The sequence below is a fragment of the Trachemys scripta genome, chromosome 5, assembly GCF_013100865.1.
Source record: "Trachemys scripta elegans isolate TJP31775 chromosome 5, CAS_Tse_1.0, whole genome shotgun sequence".
NCBI classification, from domain to species: Eukaryota; Metazoa; Chordata; order Testudines; family Emydidae; genus Trachemys; species Trachemys scripta.
Window position 1 is genome coordinate 120,251,356 of NC_048302.1, and position 26,168 is coordinate 120,277,523.

General features: G+C 42.5%; 1 protein-coding gene across 17 annotated transcripts in view; it reads right to left on the minus strand.

The window, feature by feature from the left end:
• Positions 1-26,168, minus strand: part of ADD1 (adducin 1) — a 117,724-nt gene that overhangs the window by 40,951 nt on the left and 50,605 nt on the right. For all 17 annotated transcript variants that reach the window (XM_034771444.1, XM_034771438.1, XM_034771442.1 and 14 more), the window contains exons 2-9: positions 19,702-19,914; positions 18,710-18,872; positions 17,673-17,824; positions 4,733-4,813; positions 2,437-2,586; positions 1,208-1,351; positions 955-1,053; positions 640-816 (exon numbers count right to left, since the gene is read on the minus strand). In XM_034771444.1, the coding sequence (XP_034627335.1) occupies positions 640-816; positions 955-1,053; positions 1,208-1,351; positions 2,437-2,586; positions 4,733-4,813; positions 17,673-17,824; positions 18,710-18,872; positions 19,702-19,896 (1,161 nt within the window). In that variant the 5' untranslated portion in view covers positions 19,897-19,914. The remainder of the gene's footprint in view (positions 1-639; positions 817-954; positions 1,054-1,207; positions 1,352-2,436; positions 2,587-4,732; positions 4,814-17,672; positions 17,825-18,709; positions 18,873-19,701; positions 19,915-26,168) is intronic.

Here is a 26,168-nt window from a genome sequence, read left to right on the forward strand (position 1 = left end):
TATTCAGAATGATCGTGTAGACTTTAACCTATGACCCTCAGACAAATGTTCTATCAATGGAGCCATATGGACCATCATTCTGTGTTAATACGCAAAGACCCCTCTAACAATGTGACATCCCGAGAAGTCCAAGTTTACCTTTAGACTCCACCTTTTTGTGAAGGGGTAAGGAGGAAAGGGCTGCATGTTATTATCTGGAGAGGCTGCATGCACCACAATCACAACTAACAAAAGGAACCAGTCTGTATTACAAGAGGTACAGAACCTAGTGAGTCTGAACATTAAGGCCTGATCCAAAGCCCTCTGACAGCAAGAAGAGTCTTTCCACTGACTTTAGTGGGCTTTGAATCAGGCCGTAACTGACTATTCTATCTTACATGGAAGCTTTAAATACTTAGATTAAAGATTAATAAATGAATTAACCTACATGGTTCTTTTTTCACATTATAGCCTAGACGCTAACCTAAGAAAAACTTAGTATTTTGGAATCTCAAGAATCAAATTTGTCAGCAAATAAAAAAAAAAAGTAAAACATGATCAAAAAAACCTGAAAAAAATCTTAGTTTCTTCATAGCACTTAAGAAAGAACTTTGCATTCATCATATAAAAACTCATTAGATATGATGTTATTTGCTTTACCAGATTATCAAGCATTCGCATAAGGGCTTCAAACTCCTGCTCTCCAATCTGCCATTTTGGATGGGATACAGTACCCTCAGCTGCTGGAGACTCAGGAGAACGAGATTTGGCTTTGTATTTTCCAGGGTCTAACAGCACTAAGTTGTCAGGCCCACCTGCACTGGCCAGGGTACGTACCTTAAAAATAATTAAACCACATTTTAGTTTAGATTGAAACTGTCACTTCTTAATCATTCAACTATCCATCTGTTTGAAGGTTATGTATCATGTTGCTATAGATAGCAGATTTATTATATAATATATTAAGATTCTTACTTGAATCTCACAGGCAACTACTAGATTATGAATATAGTAGAAAGCCTCTTCAACGGTCTCCCCAACTGATACCAAGCCATGGTTTCTGAGAATAAGGACCTAGAAGAAATAGACATTGCAAGGAATATGAGCTGCTACAAGAAACCTACCTGCCAAGAACTAAACAAACATACCTCCCTTCCTTCCCATTTCCAATTAAAAAAAAAAAATCGCTATTTTCTTTTAATATTGACCTATGTATGGAATAACTGACCTTGCTTTTAGGTCCCAAGTTTTTCTGAATTAACACTTTTTCTTCATCGTCAACCAGAATACCATGGTAGTCATGATAGGCCACTTCTCCAAGAGAGAGTGCTTCTGGTGAAATTGGCAAGAGACCACACTTCATTGCAGAAACCTGAGAAACAGAATAGTAGATTTTGAGAGAGAAGTAAATAAAAACAAGAAGTCATTGGTATACATTATATACACTAATGAGTGAAGTGGAGGGTGAAATTTCATTGTTAATATTTAAATACAACTGAGACATTTAAAAGCAGGAGAACTGAAGATTGGTCAGAAGACAAGACAGAAATGTGAAAAGATTTAGAAAATCAGCCTCTTACCCTTAATTCATACTCTCTTTTAAGTGAATATTTTAAAATATAAGATTATAAGTGACAAACTTTCCTGCAGCTTATTACACAAAATCATGGTTAAAAACAACAATCATTTTTATAGCTTAAAATCCTCAGAATATGATCCAAAATTTGGAACTTACTCAATTTGGGTCTTGTTATCCACCTTAAAATCATTTTATTGCTGTTCTGAATCAATTTAATAAGAAAAATATCAAAATAAGAACTGCAATAAAGCAATTTCCTGAATATTTGAAACTCAGTCACTGGGTTGGCTCCTAAAAAAGCTTCTGAGGTGGAATTGATAATGATTTATAACTAGTTGTTCTTGGAGATGGATAAAAACAGGGATCTACAAGTCAACATGGTCATCACAAAGCCCACTGTTTGAGATCAATGCTGCTACTTGTGCTGTGAATCAGTTACAGATGTGCTACCAGAACAAAATGTAGATAGGACACAAGTACTCCAATACATAGCATATATATGCAGAAAATATTACAAAGTGTGCCTTACTGGGCCACTGGAGGACACTTTACCTTGTTATGACCCATTGACTGAAAAGGTTCTATTACAATCTGAAATTTGCCATTTGTCTAGTGTTATTTCTAAATATTGATCCAAGATTTCATATTCATAAACAACATTAGCACAGATAGTGTCAATTTCTACAGTACGGCCCAATTTTGCAAGCACTCACAAGGCAGGAATACTCACACGCTCATTAACTAATTTGACTTCAAATAGGACTCCTCATTAGAATACTGGTTTCAGGGGATCAAGCCCTTAAACTACAAAGTAATTATATGACTACTTGGGACCAGCTACACTTCTCTTAAAATCTACAGTAAGAGGAACTGCTTACCGCTGCCCCTGCTGGTGTATGGATATGAACAATGCATTTAACATCAGGTCGAGCAGCATAAATTGCAGAGTGCAACGTAAAACCAGCTTGGTTTACTCCCAGGTTAGTGCTTCCACGATCAACTATATCTCCTTGAATATTGATTTTAACCTGACAATATAAGAAAACATTGTAATAAAAAGTTTTATAAGTTATTGTTGTCCCAAATGTATTTAATTCAGCATCTTCCTATAGCAGTTTTAAAAATTATATTATTGTATTTTAACAATATCATACTACATAACAGTATGTTATATATAAACGTATATAAACCAATGTCATTAACAGCAACAATATTAAGCTTTAAGATCAATATATTTTAAACAGCTGTAGAATTGGTCTCCAAATGAGCTTTCTATATCATTGCTCTTTTGTAAGAAATCAAATCCATCAACAAGCAATTGTATAAACAAATTATTCCCCCCCTCTACATTGTTCAACTTTCACTCCCTTGATTCTTGTGATGACATTTCCACTAGTTCTTCACTGATCAGAGTGTCTTTCAGCCTAGACACGGCCTGAATTACTAATGTAAAAAAACAAGCAAGGAGAAAAAGCCTTTTAGGAAACTAACACAAAACCTTTCAGTCCTCTTTTATGCATCATAATGCAGCAAGAAAGAGTACAAGCTCACTTCTTTGCCTATTTCTTTTCAGGTCACTTTTTTTAGCTGCTAATAATAAGGTTCCCTTAACATTCAGCTCCTGGAATGTTATTCAGGCCCCTCTTTTTCCTCATTGATTAATCCCAAATCTAGAAAGAAAGAAATCTGATCCTTTTTATACTTGATTTCTTTTTCCTTTCTGGCTGCAAACAAGTATCTACAGGTTGTCAATAAATCTTGAGACTATGTATAGAATACTTTACTTTGGTCTTTGATTGGCAACTAAAGCTGTCTTTGAAAGACTGTAGACTCTTTATATGTAAATTGGACCATCATCAGTGTTTAATTTTAAGAACCTTAGATACTAATTGATTAAGAAATGCAACTAAATTCTTGCCCTCTAGGCTTATTGGGACACCCCCTAGCTACAGATTTGTATTGAATGCTTGGTTTTCCAGAAATTCAGTCTTACAGGTAATGTCTTGATTTTCTTTAATTGTTGCAGACAATAATATACAGAGTTCAGTTATTTTCCCTCTTTTCTCCTTTATCCTGTTCTCAAGCCATACTAACACCAGTTTAGACAGAACTATGCAGTTTCCCAAAATAGTGTCAGAGAGGACTAAGACATCTAGTTTGGGGATCTGCGGCCACTACAGGCATAAGTAATGAATTAGTCTTAATGCTAAATTATTTCAGCATTGCCATGGATAGTACCATGGCTTTATGTCCTTTTGAGGGGTGCTGCGGTATGCAAGCCTCTGAGTCACTGCTGGATCTTCCTTGAGCTTGATGAGAAGTAGCAGTCTTGCATCACTAGGCTTTATTTTATTTATTTATTTAAAGAGATTTTTAGTTGCAGAGGAGGCTTCATAACACTACCCTCCCACAAACAATATCTGAAAGTCACATGACAAAAACAAAATTATAACCTTTGACACAACTGTGCCAACTTGATTTTTCGGCTATCTGTCACCACAGTCCCATTGCCCTAGGTGTAGGCCTGTTATTATGCACTACTATTTATTTTCAACAAGATCTGGAAAAGAGAATATACTTGGTTAATCCAAATCTATTGTCTTTCTGTAATCCAGAATTAAAGGCAGCAAAGGAATACTTAGCACTTCATGTCGTGAAATCACTGCAAAATCATTAAAACTATAAATATATATTAACCTACAAAACAGGTACTGTAAGTACATGAAGAAACTGAGGAAGAGAGATTACAGAAATTGCCCAAGGTAACAGACAAAATTAATGTTGGAGAAAGGACTAGAACTCAAGAATTCTCCATTCTCAGTCTTGTGCAGTTTTTATGTAATTAATACCTCAAATTAAAATTTAGGATAATGTAGATTTATTTTAGTATATGAAAAAAACTAAGGACCAAGAGTTTATACTCAAATTACAATCTGAAATTTTATGTCCATTAAAAGAGAAGTATTTTACTTCCAGCATGAAGGATACTGAAATCAGTCAAACTCTTTAAAAAAACATGCAGCAAAACTGTTCTGGCCATGAGACTGCAGCAGAAAATAACTTGTAGTATTTTCTAAAACATGGTTATCTAAGTTTAACATACATATATGCTAGACAGAATTTAGAGGTTTATATCCATGTTCTCTTGGTACAGAAATAGAAACTAGCACTTACCAAACTGGATGCAGAAACCTCACTATAAAGAAGTCCAAAAGGTACAATCAGGAAGTGCTCTTGCTCAGAACTTACTCTGGCCTAAAAATACAACAAGAGTAAAAGCTAAACCTTTACCAAAAAAAAAATGTAATATTTTAAATTCAAGTTCTGTTTTGTAAGCCCTAGGAAATATGCCATACAATAAAATTACAAGAGAGTTGTTGAACACGGGAGATGTACATATTCCAGAAGCATAAACTAACAGTCATCCCAGATCCACTATAATTGACATAATTTATTAAACCATAGTACACTTGCTAATAGCCCATGTTTAATAAGGCCTCAGGGAGGCCCAGGCTACAGTCTCTCAGGCTGATGGAAGACCAAGATGTAAGTAAAACACCAACGGGGTGCTCAGATCCTACAATAATGAAGGACTGATAACAACCTAATGGTTCCCTAATGCCCTACGGAAAGCACAGTTTTGGAGAAGCAATATTGTCACCCATAGTGTTAGTGTCCTAGAAAAACCTCTGTTTGCTATACGGAATGTAGGATTCTGAAGCAGAAAACTTGTGGAAATTTAAGCAATCCAACTAAAGGGTTTGAACATCTTGACCTGGGTGGGATGAACCCTTTAAGTAAATGACTTTTGATGGTGCTGGGGAGGGTAGCATGCCTGGGGGCTCTCCACCAACTATCCTTTTTACATAGCAATGTTTAGCTCAAGGTTTAACACACAGATGATGGCGTTCATAACTCAAAATTAATTTGTAGTTTGTAAACTGTTTAGGGCAGGAACCATATTTTTGTTATGTTTTTAGAGTGCCGTGCACAAAGTAGCTATGGCCTCCAGATGCTATTGCAGTATTATAACTTATACCACAGTGTAAAATAAATCAAAGGACGCTTTAAGATGTGCTACTAGCTTAACTGCACACATCAGCAAAAGCAATGGATTATTTGTGCACACCCTTGTACCAGAGATCAAAAAAGACGGTTACTCACCGTTGTAACTGTTGTTCTTCGAGATGTGTTGCTCATATCCATTCCATTAGGTGTGCGCGCGCCGCGTGCACGATCGTCGGAAGATTTTCTACCCTAGCAACACCGGCGGGTCGGCTGTGGAGCCCCCTAGAGTGGCGCCTTCATGGCGCTGAATATATACCCCAGCCGACCCGGCGCCCCCTCAGTTCCTTCTTGCCGGCTACTCCGACAGTGGGGACGGGGGGCGGGTTTGGAATGGATATGAGCAACACATCTCGAAGAACAACAGTTACAACGGTGAGTAACCGTCTTTTCTTCTTCGAGTGCTTGCTCATATCCATTCCATTAGGTGACTCCCAAGCCCAACTTAGGTGGTGGGGTCGGAGTGAGACATTGCTGTGTGCAAAACCGCTGATCCGAAAGCAGCATCGTCTCTGGACTGCTGCACTAGTGCATAGTGAGCTGTAAATGTGTGGACTGATGACCAAACCGCCGCTCTACAAATGTCCTGGATTGGAACATGTGCCAGGAAAGCAGTCGAGGAAGCTTGGACCCTCGTGGAGTGAGCGGTGAGGTGCGGTGCTGAGACACCTGCCAGGTCATAGCAAGTCCGGATGCAAGACGTAATCCAGGAGGATAGGCGTTGTGAGGAGACCGGTGAGCCTTTCATTCGGTCGGCCACTGCAACGAAGAGTTGCGTCGTCTTTCTAAAGTGCTTTGTGCGGTCAATATAGAAGGCCAGGGCCCTTCTTACGTCCAGGGAATGCAAACGTTGATCCTGGCGAGTGGCATGTGGTTTGGGATAAAAGACCGGGAGAAATATGTCCTGGTTGATATGAAATGGAGAAACCACCTTAGGGAGAAAGGCAGGATGTGGACGAAGCTGCACTTTATCCTTATGGAAAACTGTATAAGGGGGCTCGGATGTAAGTGCCCTGAGTTCAGAAACTCGCCTTGCTGAGGTGATGGCTACGAGGAAGGCTGTCTTCCAGGACAGGTACAAAAGTGAACAGGTGGCTAGTGGTTCGAATGGAGGACCTGTGAGTTTGGAGAGAACCAGATTAAGGTCCCACGTCGGGACGGGCTGACGCTGTTGTGGGTACGTCCGGTCTAAGCCCTTGAGGAATCTAACGACCATCGGGTTAGAGAATACCGAGGACGCGAGTTCCCCCGGGTGAAAGGCTGATATAGCAGCCAGGTGAACTCTGATTGAAGATATCGCCAACCCTTGCTGTTTTAGGGAGAGGAGATATTCCAATATGAGAGGAATGGGTGCCTGCAACGGGGACGTGGCTCGTTGTTCGCACCAACAGGAGAACCGCTTCCACTTGGCCAAGTATGTGGTTCGTGTTGAGGGCTTCCTACTGCTCAGCAGAATCTGTTGGACAGAGTGCGAGCACTGCTGCTCTGCCTGGGTGAACCATGGAGCAGCCACGCTGTGAGGTGGAGTGATTGCAGGTCGGGGTGACGCAGCCGACCGTGGTCCTGAGATATGAGATCCGGACATAATGGAAGCGGGATCGGTGTCTGAACCGAGAGTTCCAACAGTGTGGTGTACCAATGTTGTCTCGGCCACGCTGGAGCGATCAGAATTACCTGTGCCTGGTCTCTGCGCAATTTGAGCAGTACCTTGTGGACCAGAGGAAACGGAGGGAAGGCATAAAACAGGTGGTCTTTCCAGGGAAGGAGAAACGCATCCGAGAGGGAGCCCGGAGCTCGACCTTGTAGGGAGCAGAACACGTGGCACTTCCTGTTGTCTCGAGATGCAAACAGGTCTATCTGGGGAAACCCCCACTTCTGGAAGATGGAATGTATGATGTCCGGACGGATAGACCACTCGTGCGTCTGGAAGGACCTGCTGAGTCGGTCCGCTAGAGTGTTCTGGACTCCAGGGAGGAACGATGCCGTGAGATGAATTGAGTGGGCGATGCAGAAGTCCCACAGGCGAATGGCCTCTTGGCATAGAATTGACGAACGTGCTCCTCCTTGCTTGTTGATGTAAAACATGGCCATGGTGTTGTCGATGAGAACTAACACACAACGGCCACGTAGGAGATTGAGGAATGCCTGGCACGCCAGGCGCACCGCCATCAGTTCCCGAACATTGATGTGCAGGGCTAACTGGGGTGCAGTCCACAGGCCTTGGGTATGGTGTTCGTTGAGATGGGCGCCCCAACCCAGAGATGACGCGTCTGTGACCAGGTGCAGAGAGGGTTGTGGGGCGTGAAATGGCATCCCCTCGCAGACCACATTGTGATCTAGCCACCAGGTGAGGGAGGCCAGGACCGAGTTCGGGACCGTGACCACCATATTCAGGCTGTCCCGATGTGGACGGTATATTGATGACACCCAGGTTTGAAGTGGGCGAAGCCGAAGTCTGGCATGCCTGGTTACGTACGTGCAGGAAGCCATGTGACCCAGCAGGGTAAGGTACGACCTCACCGTGGTAGTTGGGAAGGCCTTGAGCCCTTGAATGAGGTTCGTGATGGTGCCAAAGCGATTGTCTGGCAGGATGGCTTGTGCACGCCTGGAGTCTAGAACTGCGCCGATGAATTCTATTCTCTGGGTAGGTTCTAGAGTGGATTTGTCCTTGTTGAGTAGGATGCCCAACTCGTTGAATGTGTGCACTATTCTGTGGACGTGAGCTTGAACTTGCTCCTTGGTGCGACCGCGCACCAGCCAGTCGTCTAGGTACGGGAACACCTGTATCCCTTGCCGACGAAGGTACGCTGCCACGACAGCCATACATTTCGTGAACACTCTTGGGGCCGAGGATAGGCCGAAGGGAAGGACTGCAAATTGGTAGTGCACCGTGTTTACCACGAATCGCAGGAAGCGTCTGTGAGGCGGGTAAATTGCGATATGAAAGTAAGCGTCTTTCATGTCGAGGGCGGCGAACCAGTCTCCAGGATCGAGGGAAGGGATAATGGCCCCCAAAGAGACCATGCGGAACTTCAACTTTACTACGAATTTGTTGAGTCCGCGCAAGTCCAAGATGGGCCGCAGACCTCCTTTGGATTTGGGGATCAGGAAGTAACGGGAATAAAATCCCCTGCCCCTTAACTCTATCGGAACCTCCTCTATGGCCCCCATGGCCAGGAGCGTAGAAACCTCCTGTATAAGAAGTTGCTCGTGAGAAGGGTCCCTGAAGAGGGACGGGGAAGGGGGGTGGGAGGGGGGGATAGAAGAAAACTGGATAGTGTATCCCCTTTCCACCGTGCGGAGGACCCAACGGTCCGAAGTTATAAGGGACCAAGCACGGTGGAAGTGGGAGAGACGATCCCGAAAGGAGGGGGCTGGATCCTGGGGGATGACTGGTGCGCCGTCCTCGACCGCACCTTCAAAAGTTTTGTCTGGGGCCTGAAGGTGGTCTAGGTGGCCCCTGGTTCTGGCCGGGTTGAGGGCCGGTCCACCTTCTCCTACCACCTCGCCCTCGCCTCCGGGCCGAGTCTTGTCTCTGACGAGGCGGGGGGGGGGGTAGAAGCGCTGAGGCTGCGGCCTAAATGGTCTGCGCTGAGGGCCCACAACATGCATCCCCAGGGAGCGCATGATTGTTCTCGAGTCCTTGAGGCTCTGCAGGCGAGAGTCCGTCTTGTCTGAGAACAAACCATGTCCCTCAAAGGGCAGATCTTGTAGGGTTTGCTGCAGCTCCGGAGGCAAACCCGAAACTTGAAGCCAGGAGATCCTCCGCATAGCGATACCCGAAGCCATGGTCCTCGCAGCCGAGTCTGCTATGTCCAAGGAGGCCTGCAAGGAGGTCCGAGCCACCTTCTTACCCTCCTCTACCATGGCTCCAAACTCTTCCCTGGACTCTTGGGGAATCAACTCCTTAAACTTCCCCATGGAGTTCCAGGAGTTAAAATTGTAGCGGCTCAGTAGTGCCTGTTGGTTTGCCGCTCTAAGTTGCAGCCCTCCGGCTGAGTAAACCTTACGGCCAAACAAATCGAGCCGTTTAGCCTCTTTTGATTTAGGCGCTGCAGCCTGCTGGCCGTGGCGCTCTCGTGCGTTCACTGATGCCACCACCAGTGAACACGGTTGGGGGTGGGTATACAAGTACCCGTAAGTCCTTCGACGGGACAAAGTATTTCCGTTCCACCCCTCTCGCTGTGGGTGGGATAGAGGCAGGAGTTTGCCATATCGTATCCGCATTGTTTTGTATCGTGCGGATCAGGGGTAACGCTACCCTCGATGGGGCATCCGCTCCGAGGATATTCACTATCGGGTCGTGCACCTCCACTACCTCCTCCGCCTGCAGGTCCATATTACGGGCCATCCTGCGCAGAAGATCCTGGTGAGCCCGAAGATCTATTGGAGGTGGGCCCGTGCACGATGTGCCCGCCACTGCCTCGTCCGGCGAAGAAGAGGAAGATGCCTCCGGTGGAACAGGATCCAAGGGCTGGTCCTGGTCTCCCTGTTCCTGGGCCGGAGCATCACCTGCGCCTGGGTCCAGGGCGTCAGGCGGTGCGGACACGGAAGCCTCCATGTCTCCTGGCGGAGGCCGAGAGATGGTGGACTCCGGGGCCCTTCTAACGGAGTGACCCGAGCGAGAGGTCGAGGGTATTGGAGCCCCTTGCTCCTGATGGTACGCCCACGGGGTCCAGAACGACCAGTGAGATGGGCCATGAGAATGGTCCTCTGTCATCTCCCGCCAATGGCCCAAGTCCTGTTCCTCGGCTTGCCCTTGAGGGGGATATGCCGATCTCGAGAGGTCCTCCGAGGAGTGGGACACCGATCTCGATGGCCACGGCGGTGCCGAGAGCGTCGAGACGATTCCCGTGGGCTGCGGTGCCGCACGGTGCCGGTCCGGAGATGATCTATCTCTACGCGGTGCCGGCGATCGGTGCCGGGACCGCGACCGGTGCCGATGACCTCGTTGGTGCCGGGAGTCAGATCTGGACCTCGACGAGGACCTGGAGTATGCCCGGTGCCGGGAGCGGCCTCTCGACGTCGAGCGTCGACCGTAGCGGTGCCGAGAACTACGTCTCGACGTTGATCCGTGCCGACGATCATAGCGGTGCCGAGACGTAGAGCGGTGCCGCGAAGAAGATCTTGGCCGCGAGTACGACCGGTGCCGAGGCGATATTCGGTGCCGGGACTGCGAGCGGCGTGGGGACCTGCTTCGGGACCTGGGTCGGTACCGAGGTTCCAGCCCTTGCGATGGAGGGCGCATCAGTGCAGGTTTCCCTCTCGACTGGACCGGGCGAGTCAACGGTGCCGTCGGTGCCGGTGGTTGAGGCGGTGCCGGCTCCGTGAGAGCTATTAAGTCTCTCGCCGCCGTGAAGGTCTCTGGAGTCGACGGGAGGCATTGTATCACCGCCGGCCTCGGTGGAGACGCTATCTGCACCGGACTCAACGGCCTCGGCGCCGGAGTCGACGGTGCTGGAGGCACCTGTTTCCGGTGCTCCACCGGCGGACGTGGCTCTACCCCCGACACTGGGGGAGCCGGCGTCTTCGGCGCGGAGGTCCCCGTCTTATGGGCTTTTTTATGCCCCGGGGATAATGACCGGCGTCGAGGCACTTGCTGTGCTTGCGGTGCCGACGAGGTCCGGTGCCGGGGAGGCTTGTCCGACACCACTCGCGTGGTCGTCATGGCCGGTGCCGCCGGGGCACTGCGCACCGAGGCGCTAGGTGCCGGGGCCTGACTTGTAGATGGAGCGTCCGGACTAAGTGCCGCCTCCATCAGGAGTTGCCGGAGCCGAAAGTCCCGCTACTTCTTGGTCCTTGGTCTGAAGGCCTTACAGATCTTGCACTTATCTGTTTGATGGGACTCTCCCAGGCACTTCAGACAAGAGTCGTGCGGGTCGCTCCTGGGCATAGGTTTAGCGCAGGAGGCGCACTGCTTGAAGCCAGGAGCTTTGGGCATGAGCCCGGGCCCGCGGCCGGGGGAGAAAGGGGGAGACGACCCCCTTAGTCCCCTGGACTATTATAACAACTAAAACAACTTTGAAACTACTAACTATTTAACTACAAACGCTAGAACTATAACTATAACTATAACTACAACTATGAACAACAAACAAAGCTAGGGAGAGTGGAGGACAGCTATGCCGCGCTCCACAGTTCCAACGACCGTCAGGGGCGGTAAGAAGGAACTGAGGGGGCGCCGGGTCGGCTGGGGTATATATTCAGCGCCATGAAGGCGCCACTCTAGGGGGCTCCACAGCCGACCCGCCGGTGTTGCTAGGGTAGAAAATCTTCCGACGATCGTGCACGCGGCGCGCGCACACCTAATGGAATGGATATGAGCAAGCACTCGAAGAAGAATAGGACGTTTTTTCGTAGTCCCATAGACAACCTCAAACCTCGATCTAAATGATCCATTAGTAGTTTTATGAAACGAAATGGATGATTCTTTTCTTATCTCCTCTTCTACCATTAACCCACATTCCTTTTTTAATTAATGAATTTGATTAGGATCTAACAACCTGATACTTTCTCAGGTCTATTTACCACGTATAACAGTGATACTCACACTGAGACCCACAAGCTGCAAGTGGCTCTTTAATGTGTCTCCAGTAGCTCTTTGCAGCACATGCTATTAAAACACTGTGTGATTTAATTATTAACCAATCAGGATGCTTTTACTATGTTATTAACCAACTGTAGTTGATAAAATAATAATACTTGGTCATTTTGCTATGAGAATATTACTTACACACACACACACACACACACACACAAACACAGTAAATGAAACAATGAAGTCACACTGCTGTCGCTCTTTTGGGTAACGTTGATCACTAATTCGGCTCTTGAACACTGAGGTCTGCATATCACTGATGTATAACATTAAATTAGAGCTTTCAAGCAATTAAAAAAATTAATCGCGATTAATCGCACAATTAAAAAAATGAATAGTGATCAATCGCGCTGTTAATAATAGAATACTAGTTATTTAAATTTTTGGGCATTTTCTACATTTTCAAAATATACTGATTTCAATTACAACACAGAATACAAAGTGTACAGTGCTCACTTTATATTTATTTTGATTACAATATTTGCACTGTAAAAAACAAAAGATATAGTAGTTTTCAATTCACCTAATACAAGTACTATAGTGCAAACTCTTTATCATGAAAGTTAAACTTACAACTGTAGAATTATGTACAAAAAATAACTGCATTCAGAAATAAAACAATGTAAAACTTTAGAGCCTACAAGTCCACTATGTCCTATTTCTTGTTCAGCCAATTCCTCAGACAAACAAATATGTTTACATTTGCAGGAGATAATGCTGCCCGCTTCTTGTTCACAATGTCACCTGAAAGCGAGAATAGGTGATCTCATGGCACTGTTGTAGCCAGCGTTGCAAGATATTTACATCCCAGATGTGCTAAAGATTCATATGTCCCTTCATGCTTCAACCAATATTCGAGAGAGTTCATACTGATGACGGATTCTGTTTGACAACAATCCAAAGCAGCGCAGCCCAACGCATGTTCATTTTCATCATCTGAGTCAGATGCCACCAGCAGAAGGTTGATTTTCTTTTTTGGTGGTTTGGGTTCTGTAGTTTCCGCATCAGAGTGTTGCTCTTTTAAGACTTCTGGAAGCATAATCCACACCTCATCCCTTTCAGATTTTGGAAGGCATTTCAGATTCTTAAACCTTGGTTCTGGGCTGTAGCTGTCTTTATAAATCTCACATTGGTACCTTCTTTGAGTTTTGTCAAATCTGCACGGAAAGTGTTCTTAAAATGAACAAGGTGCTGAGTTATCATCCCAGACTATAACATGAAATATGTGTCAGAATGCAGATAAAATAGAGCCAGAGACATACAATTCTCCCCCAAGGAGTTCAGTCACAAATTTAATTAACGCATTATTTTTTTAACAAGTGTCATCAGCATGGAAGGCTGTCCTCTGGAATGGTGGCCAAAGCATGAAGTGGCATATGAATGTTTAGCAGATCTGGCATGTAAATACCTTGCAATGCCAGCTACAAAAGTCCCATGCGAAAGCCTGTTCTCACTTTCTGGTGACATTGGTAAATAAGAAGTGAGCAGCATTATCTCCCGTGAATATAAACAAATTTGGTTGTGTTAGTGATTGGCTGAATGAGACGTAGGACTGAGTGGATTCGTAGGCTCTCAAGTTTTGCATTGTTTTGTTTCTGAGTGCAGTGATGTAACAAAAAAAAAAATCTATATTTGTAAGTTACACTTTCATGATAAAGAGATTGCACTACAGTACTTGTATGAGGTGAATTGAAAAATACTGTTTCTTTGTTATTTTTACAGTGCAAATATCTGTAATAAAAATAATAATACAAAGTGAGCAGTGTATACTTTGTATTCTGTGTTGTAATTGAAATCAATATATTTGAAAATGTAGAGAAACAGTCACAAGTATTTAATAAATTTCAATTGGTATTCTATTGTTTAACAATGCAATTCAAACTACGCTTAATCATGATTAAATCGTGTGAGTTAACTGCGATTAATCGACAGCCCTACATTAAATGAAATGCGTTTTATGTGGTTCAAAGTCAGGAAATATTATTCCAGAGATCAATTGTCTATAAATGCCAATCTAAGATCCAATGCAGTCAACAATTCAGTTTTTAGATTTCTAACAGTTATTTGAAGATGCAGTTCCTCTCTGGCTGGGCTTTTTACACCGTATCATTCTTGGTAGTCATCTTAGTACTTAAAATGGAAATCTAGGATTTATTTAAAGTAGCTGCTCACTGGGAAAGTCCTCTCTCATTCTCAGGGTGGGAACAGCAGTTACTATCTTACATCAGTACAGTTGAGAATAAGGCAAACAGTATAATGAGGGGTACTCAATCTGAAACTGCAGACAATACTGAGCAGTCACAATTCCAATTCTTTTTACACAGACAGGGCTTCCTACGAAAAAGGATGACCTAAAACTAGACAATGTTGTCTGCTTCTAAGAACAAGTACCGTATATACTTGTTCATTAGCCCGTTCGTTTATAAGCCGACCCCCCAAGATGGTTAGATAAAAATAGCAAAAACTGTATGACCCTTTCATAAGCCGATCCTGCATTTCAGGGGTTGGCAAACTTTGGCTCCTGGCCCATTAGGACAAGCCTCTAGCGGGCCTGGACATTTTGTTTACCTGGAGCATTCACAGGCTGAGGGGCTCTGTGCCTGTGAATGCTCCAGGTAAACAAAACGACAAAGTATTAGATATTCAATTCAATGCTTCCATAGAGTTTAACATCATCAATTTTTGGTGCAGACCCCCGCTCTTTGATGCATCCATTTTTATTTATTTATTTATTTAATTAGAACTGTATATCAGATTTATATTCAACAAAAATCTGACTCTTTTCAATTGGCATTTCTAACTCAAGTCACTAAAAGTGAGGTGTCATATCAGTCTCACTTGGTGGAACTAAGGGAAGAAAGTTATCTCACACAAAGGAATCTTTCATGGAAAGGCAAATGGAGAGGAGGGTCATAGTGAGACTAGTTTTCCTTCTCTAACTTTAGAGGGAAGAGGTTATTTTAGATAACTGTCAACACAGAAGATCATATATAAAAATTCTTTTACACACAAGGTATGTATTAATAGTCCACCGGTGCACATAATGGAGTGTCTTAATGCTGTCTTTAACACCATGACTATTACTTATCATTGCAGATCATTTGTCAGTTAGTAGCTTGTGTAGCTATTTCCACTCAATCAATAGCAAATGGATGCTTATTTTAATTATGTTCAGAAAAACACTTGCATGATGGTACTGAACACATACTGCTTCAAAAACGTAACATTCTTCACACATTATCACAATACTCCTCTACTAAATTACTGCCAGGCCTAACCCGAGGAAGACATCTTCAAAAGTGACCTGAAGAAATATCTTTCTAAACAGTTCTTTAAAAACAACAACAAAAAAAACAAACCTTAACTTACTAACAGGCAGCCTGATTATTTTTCCTTCCCAATATTTCCTTTTAATTTAATACTCAGTAAAAACAGAAATTGGCAAAGAGACCCTAAGTCAAAAAGCAATTAAGGGAGAAAAAAGGCTTGTTTGGTTTCTTCCCTGGAAGAGGTGGATGACTCCTCTGGGAGGTGAGCCTCATACCTTGAGAAATGATGTCACAAAACACATGCAGCTAAGGGGTCAACTGACCATTTAAATTCACGTCTCCCATACCGTGCTTGTACAGCCATCTGAAATGTATTTAATTACTGCAATAAAGTACCCAATTAGTATTTTTACACTGGCATTATTTCCCTTATACACTTGCCAATTTTGCCTTCGATAGTTTTACTACAGTTTTATTATCATTCCTTATACTGAGGCACATCAGCTTGGATGGCTCACTGTCACCTCAAGCTTGACATGGCCACAACCAAGAAGCTTCTCACTTAAATCCAGTCTGCTAGCCCGTTTTTCATTAGGGTTGATAATACTACCATCCTCCTCATAACTTGAGGATGAGGGAAAGGGTGGATGGAGAGTGGTTAAAATTTAACCCTTCCCTCTCCTTTTCACCTTTCATCTAGGCATTGAAGATGTACTGTTGCTTTTTAATCACATTTCTAAAAATTTCTTCCTATGCTTATTGCCAAATCATTCTTCCATGTCAGAATCAACTCTTGCCTTGAATACTGCAATCTCTCTCGGGACCTTTTGATGCTAACCTTGCCCTCTACAGTCCATCCAAAATGCTGCTGTCAAAATCATCTTTCATACCTATGTCAGCAACCTCACCGGCTCCCCACTGCACTATGCATCAACTCCAAACTTCTTATAGCCTTGTTTCAGAGACCCTACATCTTTGCCAGCAGCTCCTTTCATGTGCCTTTGTCCTCACTACTCTACCAGTGATGCCAGTCTTTATATACCTACCTCTATACCTACTCTGAGCCATGAAAGAAGGTATGGATATGTTTATGAACTTTATGCTTAGAAAGGCACCCTTTTACTTCATTCAAGTCTCTCTTCCAGTATCAATTCTGTCACCTGACCTATCCAAAGTGATGGGGGAGGTATAAAAAAAATTGTTAACAGAACCATTAAGATGTTTATATCCTTTAACAAGAAACTACGTGATCTTATTAGCATCACTGTTGCTTTTCAATGAACCTTTTCCCTTATTTATGACCCTCACTGGTTGTGTCATGGCTGGGCAAAAGCTATTTGTTTTTACAAAGTGCGCACCACTGATTTTAGATACTCAAGAAAATACTTATCAGTAATAATAAATGTCATTATTAATTTAAATAGTAACATTAGTCATCTAAACCAACTGAAAAATAATTAAGGGCAGCCACTGTAATATGCCAGAACAACAACTTCATATATGGAATATCCATAAACAATTCAGCTCTGTTATGAAGACAATAGACTGGATTTCCTACTACAGCTGTGATTCTAATGACAACACCCATTTTAGCCCCTCATCTGGCTCATGAAATCTCCCTGCGCTGCCAGTCATTCTGTCAAGTATTATTATAAGTGCCAGTAATTACTCACTCAGTCACAATGAAGATAGCTGGCAGAGTGTGTTAAGCTAAGTGTTCTAAGATCAAATGTACCAGGGGTTTCTGATTCTCAGAAAGGGTTACTATTGTACTATAGGCATTTTCATTATTTTCAATAATATTTAAATAAATGATTAACAAAAATAGACATTTTATTATATTGAAAAAGAACCCTAAGAAGTTGCCTACTGAATGGTAAATAAAAATTATTCATTCCACTTAAGACATTAAATGCTTGAGCCTTTGAAAAACAAAAAACAAAAAATGTGTTTCATCATGAGGACTTTGGTGTACAGTCTCTTAAGACTCTATTCAAGCTAATCTGGCTGACATCCAAGCTGTTCTATTCTTAATTCTTGACATGCCGTGATGAATCTCTTCTCTATTATACTGTTTTCAATACCACTTCATTTCTGTTGCAATCAATAAGAGAGTGGGAAACAGGTGGAAAATATCCCTCTATAGAACAATTGTTTAGCTATGTGTTGATCCAATACTCACTGTTATATGATTGTAAATAAGCTGAGACCACCCAAAGAGATCTGCTAGTCTGTAGAAAGCTGCTAATTTACATCGCAATAACTTCTCCCCTTTCTCATAAGCAATGGAATCTGACCCTCTAAGGTCATTCACTGGTGTCACCATGCCAAGACCTAAAAAGGAAGAAGTATATGTAAATCATATGCTTAATATCTCAGTTAATGTCTAACAACATTCTGCCACATTTACTGTAGCTGTTTCTATACTGCTACTGACAGTTGATTGAACAACCAAAGAAGTCAAAAATTATACTTTCTAGCCTCCACCAGCTAGACCTCTGATAATGAGCATTTCATTTTTGCATGGACTGCCCATTTGGTAAAGATTTGTTAAATACAGATAGCACTATTCAGCTGTATTGCAGATTTATTAGTGACAGTGTATTTTTCAATTAACATGTCTAATTTAAAAGGGCTTTAATATAAACCAGGGGTTCTCAAACTTCATTGCACTGCGATCCCCTTCTGACAACAAAAATTATTACATGACCCCAGGAAGGAGGACCGAAGACAGAGCCCCTCCGCCCTCGGCAGCGGGGCCAAAGCTGAAGCCCAAGCTTGAGGGCTTCATCCCTGGGTGGGTGGGGGCTGTGACCTGAGACACGTCGCCCAAGGCTGAAGCCCTAAGTACGGCTTCAGCCCTGGGTGGTGGGGCTTGGACTTTTGGCTTCAGTCACAGGCCCCAGCAAGTCTAATGCCAACCCTGGTGACCCCATTAAAACCGGGTCATGACCCAATTTGGGGTTCCGAGTCACTGTTTCAGAACTGTTGATATAAACAATATACACAAAGAATTATTCTTTATATCACTCCAGCATTTACAAGTTACTTTAACTGATTTGCTTGTTTATTTTTACAGCATCTCTGCAAACAAAATGGGCTGGTATTTCAGCTTGTTCACAACATTGTACCTTCATTTCAAAACTTCCTTAAAAATAATTCAAGTACCCATTACAAGTTGTGGCACCTCTTTATCACAAATGATCTCTGTACACTCACTCATGTTTAATGCAGCCATTCCACCTTGTGGTGCCGCTGGGTAGACATTTGGTATATTTGTTGTCATGAAATCTGCAATCTGCTGTAAAGCCAACAAGCCTGTTGGGTTTTTTCCTTTCTTAAACTGTTCCTGGATCATGGATTCCAATTCTTCACAAAAGGCCTAGCAACAAAGTATTGGATATTGTTAAACATCACAAAATTGCAGAACCATAACCAACCAGATTGCTAGCCTCACACATTCCTTCCCTTCTGAGCACTCTTCAGAGGGAAACACACTGCACACTACCCCCCGCCAAGTCAGCTGGTGACAGATTTATTGGACCTGTTTCTGTCACTTAAAAATTTTGCTCTCCGCAGTTACAAGTGGCATGAGTTTTATCAGCCTTTGCAAACTAACAATTGCCCCCTGATCAGGAAGAAGGATAATACAATATGTATGACTGTTAGACATGAAGCAGAGAGCTAAAGCTTGCAGGAAGGGGGAACAAACTGAAATGGGGTATTAGCTGGTGGGATCAATACAACAGGGTTGCTGCCTACCTGAAAGGTGACAACCCTAATTATGACATCACAAAACATGCATACCAATTCTTCTCAGAAAAGACATTTCATGAAAAGTGAGTCTTGTAACCCACTTATTAGCTATGCAAAGACGAAACTGCCAAATGAAGAGAAAGCTATCTGAGCAAAGAGCAGATTTTAGTCAAGGACACATATTTAAGTACCAAATTTAAATCAATCACTTTATCCTCTGGCTTCCCTTCTGGAAACAAAGGGTATCAAATATCTACTGAATATTTCACTAAGTAATGACATATGAGGAAAAGTTACAAGAGCAAAATATGTCTACCTTGGCTAAACAACAATTAAGAGTTGAAGTAATTACAAATATTTGGGTTTAAAACATTAAAAAGCAAGGAGGAATTTACAATGGAAAGTAACCAAAATCAGAATATATAACACTGAGGGAAAATATGGTATTTTCTTACTGGGCTTTGCAGAATCATGGAGACTCTCTTCTTTTGTTCCATCATGTTGAAATCTTGGCGCAGGTCAGGAGCCATATTCCTCTCTCGCAAGTACTCGGGGTTATTTTCATCAACTCGATCAAAATACCTTTCTTTGTGAGGCGCTGTTGTTGGGGGTGGTGAAGTCACCACCGTTGCACTGGAATCACCATTCATAGCAGAATTTTAAGGGTCCTAGGGAAAAATCAAACCAAGAAAAAAGTTAGAACCTAGACTGATAATACATAAGTATTTATAAGTCAGCAACACAGATCTGTATTCAAACATGTGCTTGGTTTCAACACAGTGCAAAATCAAGAACTAAATTAGTTTGGCTTCCACACTGCATATGCCACAGTTTTAATAGTATGCATGGAGGAAGCCAGGTATATTTTGTTAAATTAAAAAGTACATAAAAAGTAGTATATACTCAGGCATATAATTTTGAAGTAGTAAGGTGGAAAGTCAAACAAGACCGCTATTCAAATAGTCTCTACTATAGGCTCTCCATGTAACAATGCATCTTTAGTTATGCGTTCAGTTTTTTTCCCATAGACAATACTAGAAGGGTGAAGTCCCGAATATGAAGTTTTCAAATGTACAACAATGACACTCAGATATGCATATAAAGTGGTACAAAATGACATGTAAAATTCAATATTCCCAACATCAATACTGAAATGGAATCACCAGGTTATACTGACTACTTCAGTCCAAACTATGGTGAATTATATAGTTAGACAGCAATATTTGGGAAGCATTTTTAAAAAGACATTTAAAGAAAATTATAATGGTTTGTATTTAAAATATTAAATGTAGTTAACTGAAGACTACTTGGAGAAATTCTCTTACATTGCTGTCCCTCCAGAGTGTCCTGGTATTGTTAAAATTTAAATTATTTATAAGGATTTCTTTTAGCAGTATATGCTCTCATATTCTTACTCACATTGCACCAGAGCGTTCACAAGATTTTAAAAGCTAAAAAACCCATTATTTTACCACATAGGCAAAAAGCAAACACCAAAATAAAACAAAGGTCAGATTAAGTAGTCCACAAGCAAGCTTTGTTTTAAATTATTTCTCATTTTTAAGCTGTGTTCCTATCAGAGTATATTGCAAAGCTCCTTTTGTAGCTATTTTATAGCAGCTGATCTCTTGTTTAATTACAGCCTTTTATACCAAAAATTATCGCCCCAACCACATGGCCTGATTTTCAGAACTACAGAGCTCCGACAAATCCCACTGAAGTCAATGGGAACTGCAGGAGCTCAGCTTTGAAGTCTCCAAAACTAACTGCCCTATTATGTGAACATTATGTTTAGGATATGTCTATAAAAATATAAATAAGTGTTTCATATTTTTGGTACTCAAAGCAGTAAAAAATATATCATGTTTGCTAATACTGCAGAATTAATTTTTTATCTTGTGATTTACAATTTTGAAATGGATTTAAGAGAAACTATATCAAAAGACATGCATGTGAAAAAAAAAGTTCTTGTGAAAAGCAAATACTATGTTTATTCTAAATATGTTCTGATTAGAGCCCATCACTGCAGTATCAGAGTCCTTTTTTGGGAATTTGATACCAGAGGGAAAAAAAATTGAGACTTATCCTAATACTCTGTATTGTATTTGTAATGAATGGTGTTAAGCAAGGCTTGTGCTCTCATTTATGCTATTTACCATTCTCTTTGGTGCCACGGTGCTAGATTCTTTCAAAGACTGTGACTGAAGTATTTACATGCAATTCTGCACAGATGGCAGTATCTTCAATCTCCAGTGTCTACATGCTTACACTAAAGTGACTGACTTGCTCATTAGGGAGTTCCTCTTCGCTAATGACTGTGCACTCAACAGCACGTAGCATCAAAGATATGCAGCATCTAGTCAATTGCTTTTCTAGATTGGTAATGTGATTTGGACTCTATCAGCCCCAAGAAAACCAAAGTACTTTACCAGCCTGCTCCAGGAAAAATGTATTCTGTCCCTGAAATCACAATTCCTGACACACTACTTAATGTGGTAGAAAAAAATTGCTATCTTGGCATCACTGGGGGGGAGGGATAGCTCAGTGGTTTGAGCAATGGCCTGCTAAACCCAGGGTTGTGAGTTCCCTCCTTGAGGGGGCCACTTGGGGATCTGGGGCAAAATCAGTACTTGGTCCTGCTAGTGAAGGGAGGGGGCTGGACTCAATGACCTTTCAAGGTCCCTTCCAGGTCTAGGAGATGGGATATCTCCATTAATTATTATTATCATTTTATTTCGTAATGCCATGATCAATGATGAAATCATGCAGAGCATTTCTAAAGCCAGTTCTGCCGATGGTTGACTTTGTCGCTACCTGTGGAATGACATTCAACTTCACACTAAGATTAGTTTCTATTGTGAAATCATGTTAAGTACTCTTGTTTACAACTGTGCAAGATGGACACTATAGCAGGCACTACAGGCAACTAGAGTGTTTTCATATGTGCTGTCTGCATCTCATCTGAAAATCACGTGGTCAGACAAGATACCAAACATTGAAGTCCTGGACAAGGCCAGCCCACAACATTTTGGTACCTGAGGTGGAGAGCTCAAATGACACCCCCATCCCCCCTCGCGTGGGCCCAAACTTTGAAAGGTCTCAATTCTGCCTTCTTCCTGTTCTACTCCTCTCATGGTACTGCTCTATCTACCACAATAAAGGAGAACTAACAACTTAAATTGCCTTGTTCAAAAATTTTAAGTAACACTTAACTTTCAAACGCCTGAACAGCAAATGTAACTTTTCTTGTCTGCATAGTAAACACTGGCATTTTTATCGTTTTGAATAATCAAAGTGGAGCTTTCCGTGCCTTCTTGGGTGCAAAGATTTGAACTGCTTCCTGCTGAAGGTCCACAGCCTGGGCCAGCTCATGCTCTATTGAGATGGTTGCAAGGCCGACTAGCCTCTCCTATGTCATTGTGGAGCGTAGATGTGTTTTTATTAACTTCAGCTTGGAGAAGCTGCGTTATCCACTGGCAACTGTTACAGGAAGTGCTAGAAGTATGCGCAGAGCCACAAAAGCATTTGGAAAGAGGATGGTCATCTTATTTGTGCACATATATTCCAGAACAGCCCTTGGAGTTGATCCTGCTGAAACGTATCGTGAAAGGGCTTTCAGTTCATCACCTAAATCACTTGCATCGATATTGTGCATGTCATCATGTGTCAACACTGTCTCTAGTGCCCTGCATTGCTGGTGTAGGTCTTCTTCAGGTATAGTGAGGAGTTTTGGAATATCATACAACATCCCAAATATACTGCTGTGTTCCTTGAACTGCATGAAACGTTCTTCAACTGACTGTATTGCACAAACTAGCACCTAGTTAAAGAATTCAACTTTGAATTGTTTGGGGTCTCTTATGGAATTATCCCGTGCCTCGTAATCAAAATGTCGTCTTCTTCAGTGACTCTTGCATTCTTGAATGGGTGGGAAAATAGCTTCAGTGTGAAGTTCCTCTGCCAACTTCTGTTCCCTCTTCAGAATGTTTTGAAATCCCTCATTTGAAAACCTCACCCTAGGTTTTGGGTAGCAAGCATTCTCACAATGGCAATGAGCCTCTTCAGAACATTTTGCCAGTAAAGAGACTCTGATGCAATGTTCTCTTGATGCTGATCATCTATGGTGGCCTTTAACCTTAGTCTCATCTGAAGCTCTTTCCACCTATGGAATGCTTTCTGGTGATTTTCTGCCTTCTCATGGCATGCCACATTTCTAGCCAGGTTTTTCCAGTCCTTTGTTCCTGTAGAACCCAATGTGGCTGGAACATCAGACTGGAAGAGTTTGCAACAAAAAGAGTATGCAGCATTCTGAGTTTTTAAGTACATAAGCCCTGGCCTCTCCACTTTGTCACCATTGGGGATTTCATGCCAGTAATGTGTTGGATGGAAACTTCTATTTTCATTGTCTTTGGGGAACGAAGTTTTTCACTTGCTGTGGTCCATGTAGTACAAGGAAGTCCCTCAGGCTACTGTTCAAGTGGGTCCACAGTCCTGGATCATCTAGACATAAGGAACTAAACTCAGCAGCAGCTGTTTCTTGCGCCTCCACCACACTCTTCTCTGACCTACACTTTTCTTCAGGAATGTGCATGGTTACATCTATTTGAGATGGAGATATGGATGCTGAAGTAGCTGCCAGGTCACCTGCACTCTGACTAACTGGAAGATCAGGAACCTCCTCACCACTCACATTCTCACTGGGGCCGGAAGGCTCACCGAGAACATTTGTGTCTATGTATCTCAGGAGAGCTCCTTCCTGCTTAGATAGAAAAGCTTCCTTTGCTTTCTTCTTTTTCTGAATGCTGCCCCAGAGGGGCATTTTCTTCTTCTTCTCCTTCTCCCCCGCCAGCATTATCTTGATCACCTGTATATAACAACAGAACCTTCATTCCTCCTAAAAACATGTTTCTTCCTGGAAGCCATTCACTGATAAGTAGTTAAATAAGACCAACTCTATATAACATTTGAGACTGTGCCTTCCAATTCCTGAACATCCAGCCTGTTTATCTGCATTATGTTATCCCATCAAATTTTGACTAAGCTTTTTGGAGTAGAGATAAGATTTTCCTTCATTTGCCATACAGGCAAATGTACTGAAAAGGACTGAAAAACTGACATAACTTAATACACAAAGTAGTTTACTCATAGTTGTAAAATTGATTTTTGCTGAATAGGTCAGTATAATATGACCCTGTATTATAAATACATAGTGTATGCAGGACTTGAAGATCCTTGCCCCTCAGAGTAGGTAGAAATTTTGCCCAAACATATGGGCCCAGAGAGCAACTAGTGCCTTTCCTCGTGGGAGGAAAAGACAAAAGGAACCAAATAGCCAGAGAACTGCTGTGGTATCTTGCTAAAGTCATCCCGTTCCCCCATTCTGATATCTAAGAATAGCATAACTTTAGATCATAAAAGTGCCTGTTGGTGTCATTGCCTAGAGATACTAACAGGAAACCCAATATACAATTCAGATTTAAGAATCACATCTGGTCAGTTATACAGATCAATTCCAGGAAGAGATGGGAGAATGAAGGAGGACGACAACCCAGACACTACTAGTTTTTCAAGAGGGAATGATGCATAGCACAGAGAGGCTTGAACTGCTAGCTCTTCTGCAGGAAGGGAGGAGCAGGGGAACAGAGCACTCCAAACACAGCATCTCCTTTATGAAGGCAGAAAGGAGCCGTGCCTAGAGCCACTCCTGCTTTCCCTAAAGGGAATAAAACAGAAAATAGGAAGAGTGAGCAGAACTGCCACATACTTCTGTGGTTACTTCAGAAAGAGGTTGGGGGCATCTTGAACAGCTTCAGTGCTGAATGCTGCAAGAGGTGAAATGGTAAGGCGGAACTAGCTGCACTTTTCCCTATCTGCAAGATTTACAGAACAGACTTATGATAGCAGTGGGTAGCATCTACTGGAGAACTTCTTGCTCTTTTGGAGAGCTCCATTCTAAGTCAAAGGAGCCTGATAGTAAAAATAAATCCCATCAGGCAGGTAACCTTTGAAGAGATATTTCAAGTCAACCTTACACCAAATCTTTCACAGTTCAGTCACAAAAAAAGCTGAACTTGTGACCTAGGAAAGAGCAGCCTTTACCTGTTTTTGATCAGTAAGTCACCTTTGCCTGTGCAAACTAGGGAGAACTACAGGACTCAAAGCAGAATGATTTATTAAGGCAGTTTTCTGTCTGTATTTGGTATCCACTGCAGAGATACAGGGAATAAAGCAGAACCATCATTCCTTTCCTAAGAATTCTCTGCTCCACACATTACCCACAACCAGTTTTGCCTTAAGCTAACTGAACAAACTGCCTGGTTTTTACTGTCTAAAACTGTGATTATTTTCCATATTCTCATTTCATATTGGTTTTGATATCCCTTGAACTAGTCACAGCATTTTTTGCTTTGAGGTATGTGTATTCTTGTAGAGCAAGTAGGTCTGAGCACGCACACTTGTTAAGAAACAAACAAGCCCTTTAGGATACTTAACAGAGAAAAGAAATAACCACTCATCTCTTCCCTGCTTTTGAGCAGAGGTCAATCATTCACTCTTAAAAGCTTAAAGACTGATCGCAACTTTAAATTACCATTAGCACCTAAATTAAAGGTCTCCATAAATCAACCATGAAGACATTTGTGCCAGCACAATAAGTGTCTCTTCCTCTGCCCTTAATCCAAGAAACCCATCTCTCCTTGGAAGAATTTTTAAATCTTCTATGCCTTACCGCCCTGAGACATCCTCTCTCCTGTCCCACTTCCATGCTCCCTCTGTAATTCCCAGAAACCTTGCCCTAACATTCCTTCTCCCTTTCCACGTACTACTCTAGCTCACCCAGATTCACTCCACTCTCTTCTGTGCACCACTCTGCTTACATCTGCACCGTACCTCTCAACTCCTTCCATCTTGTTCCAAGCTCTCT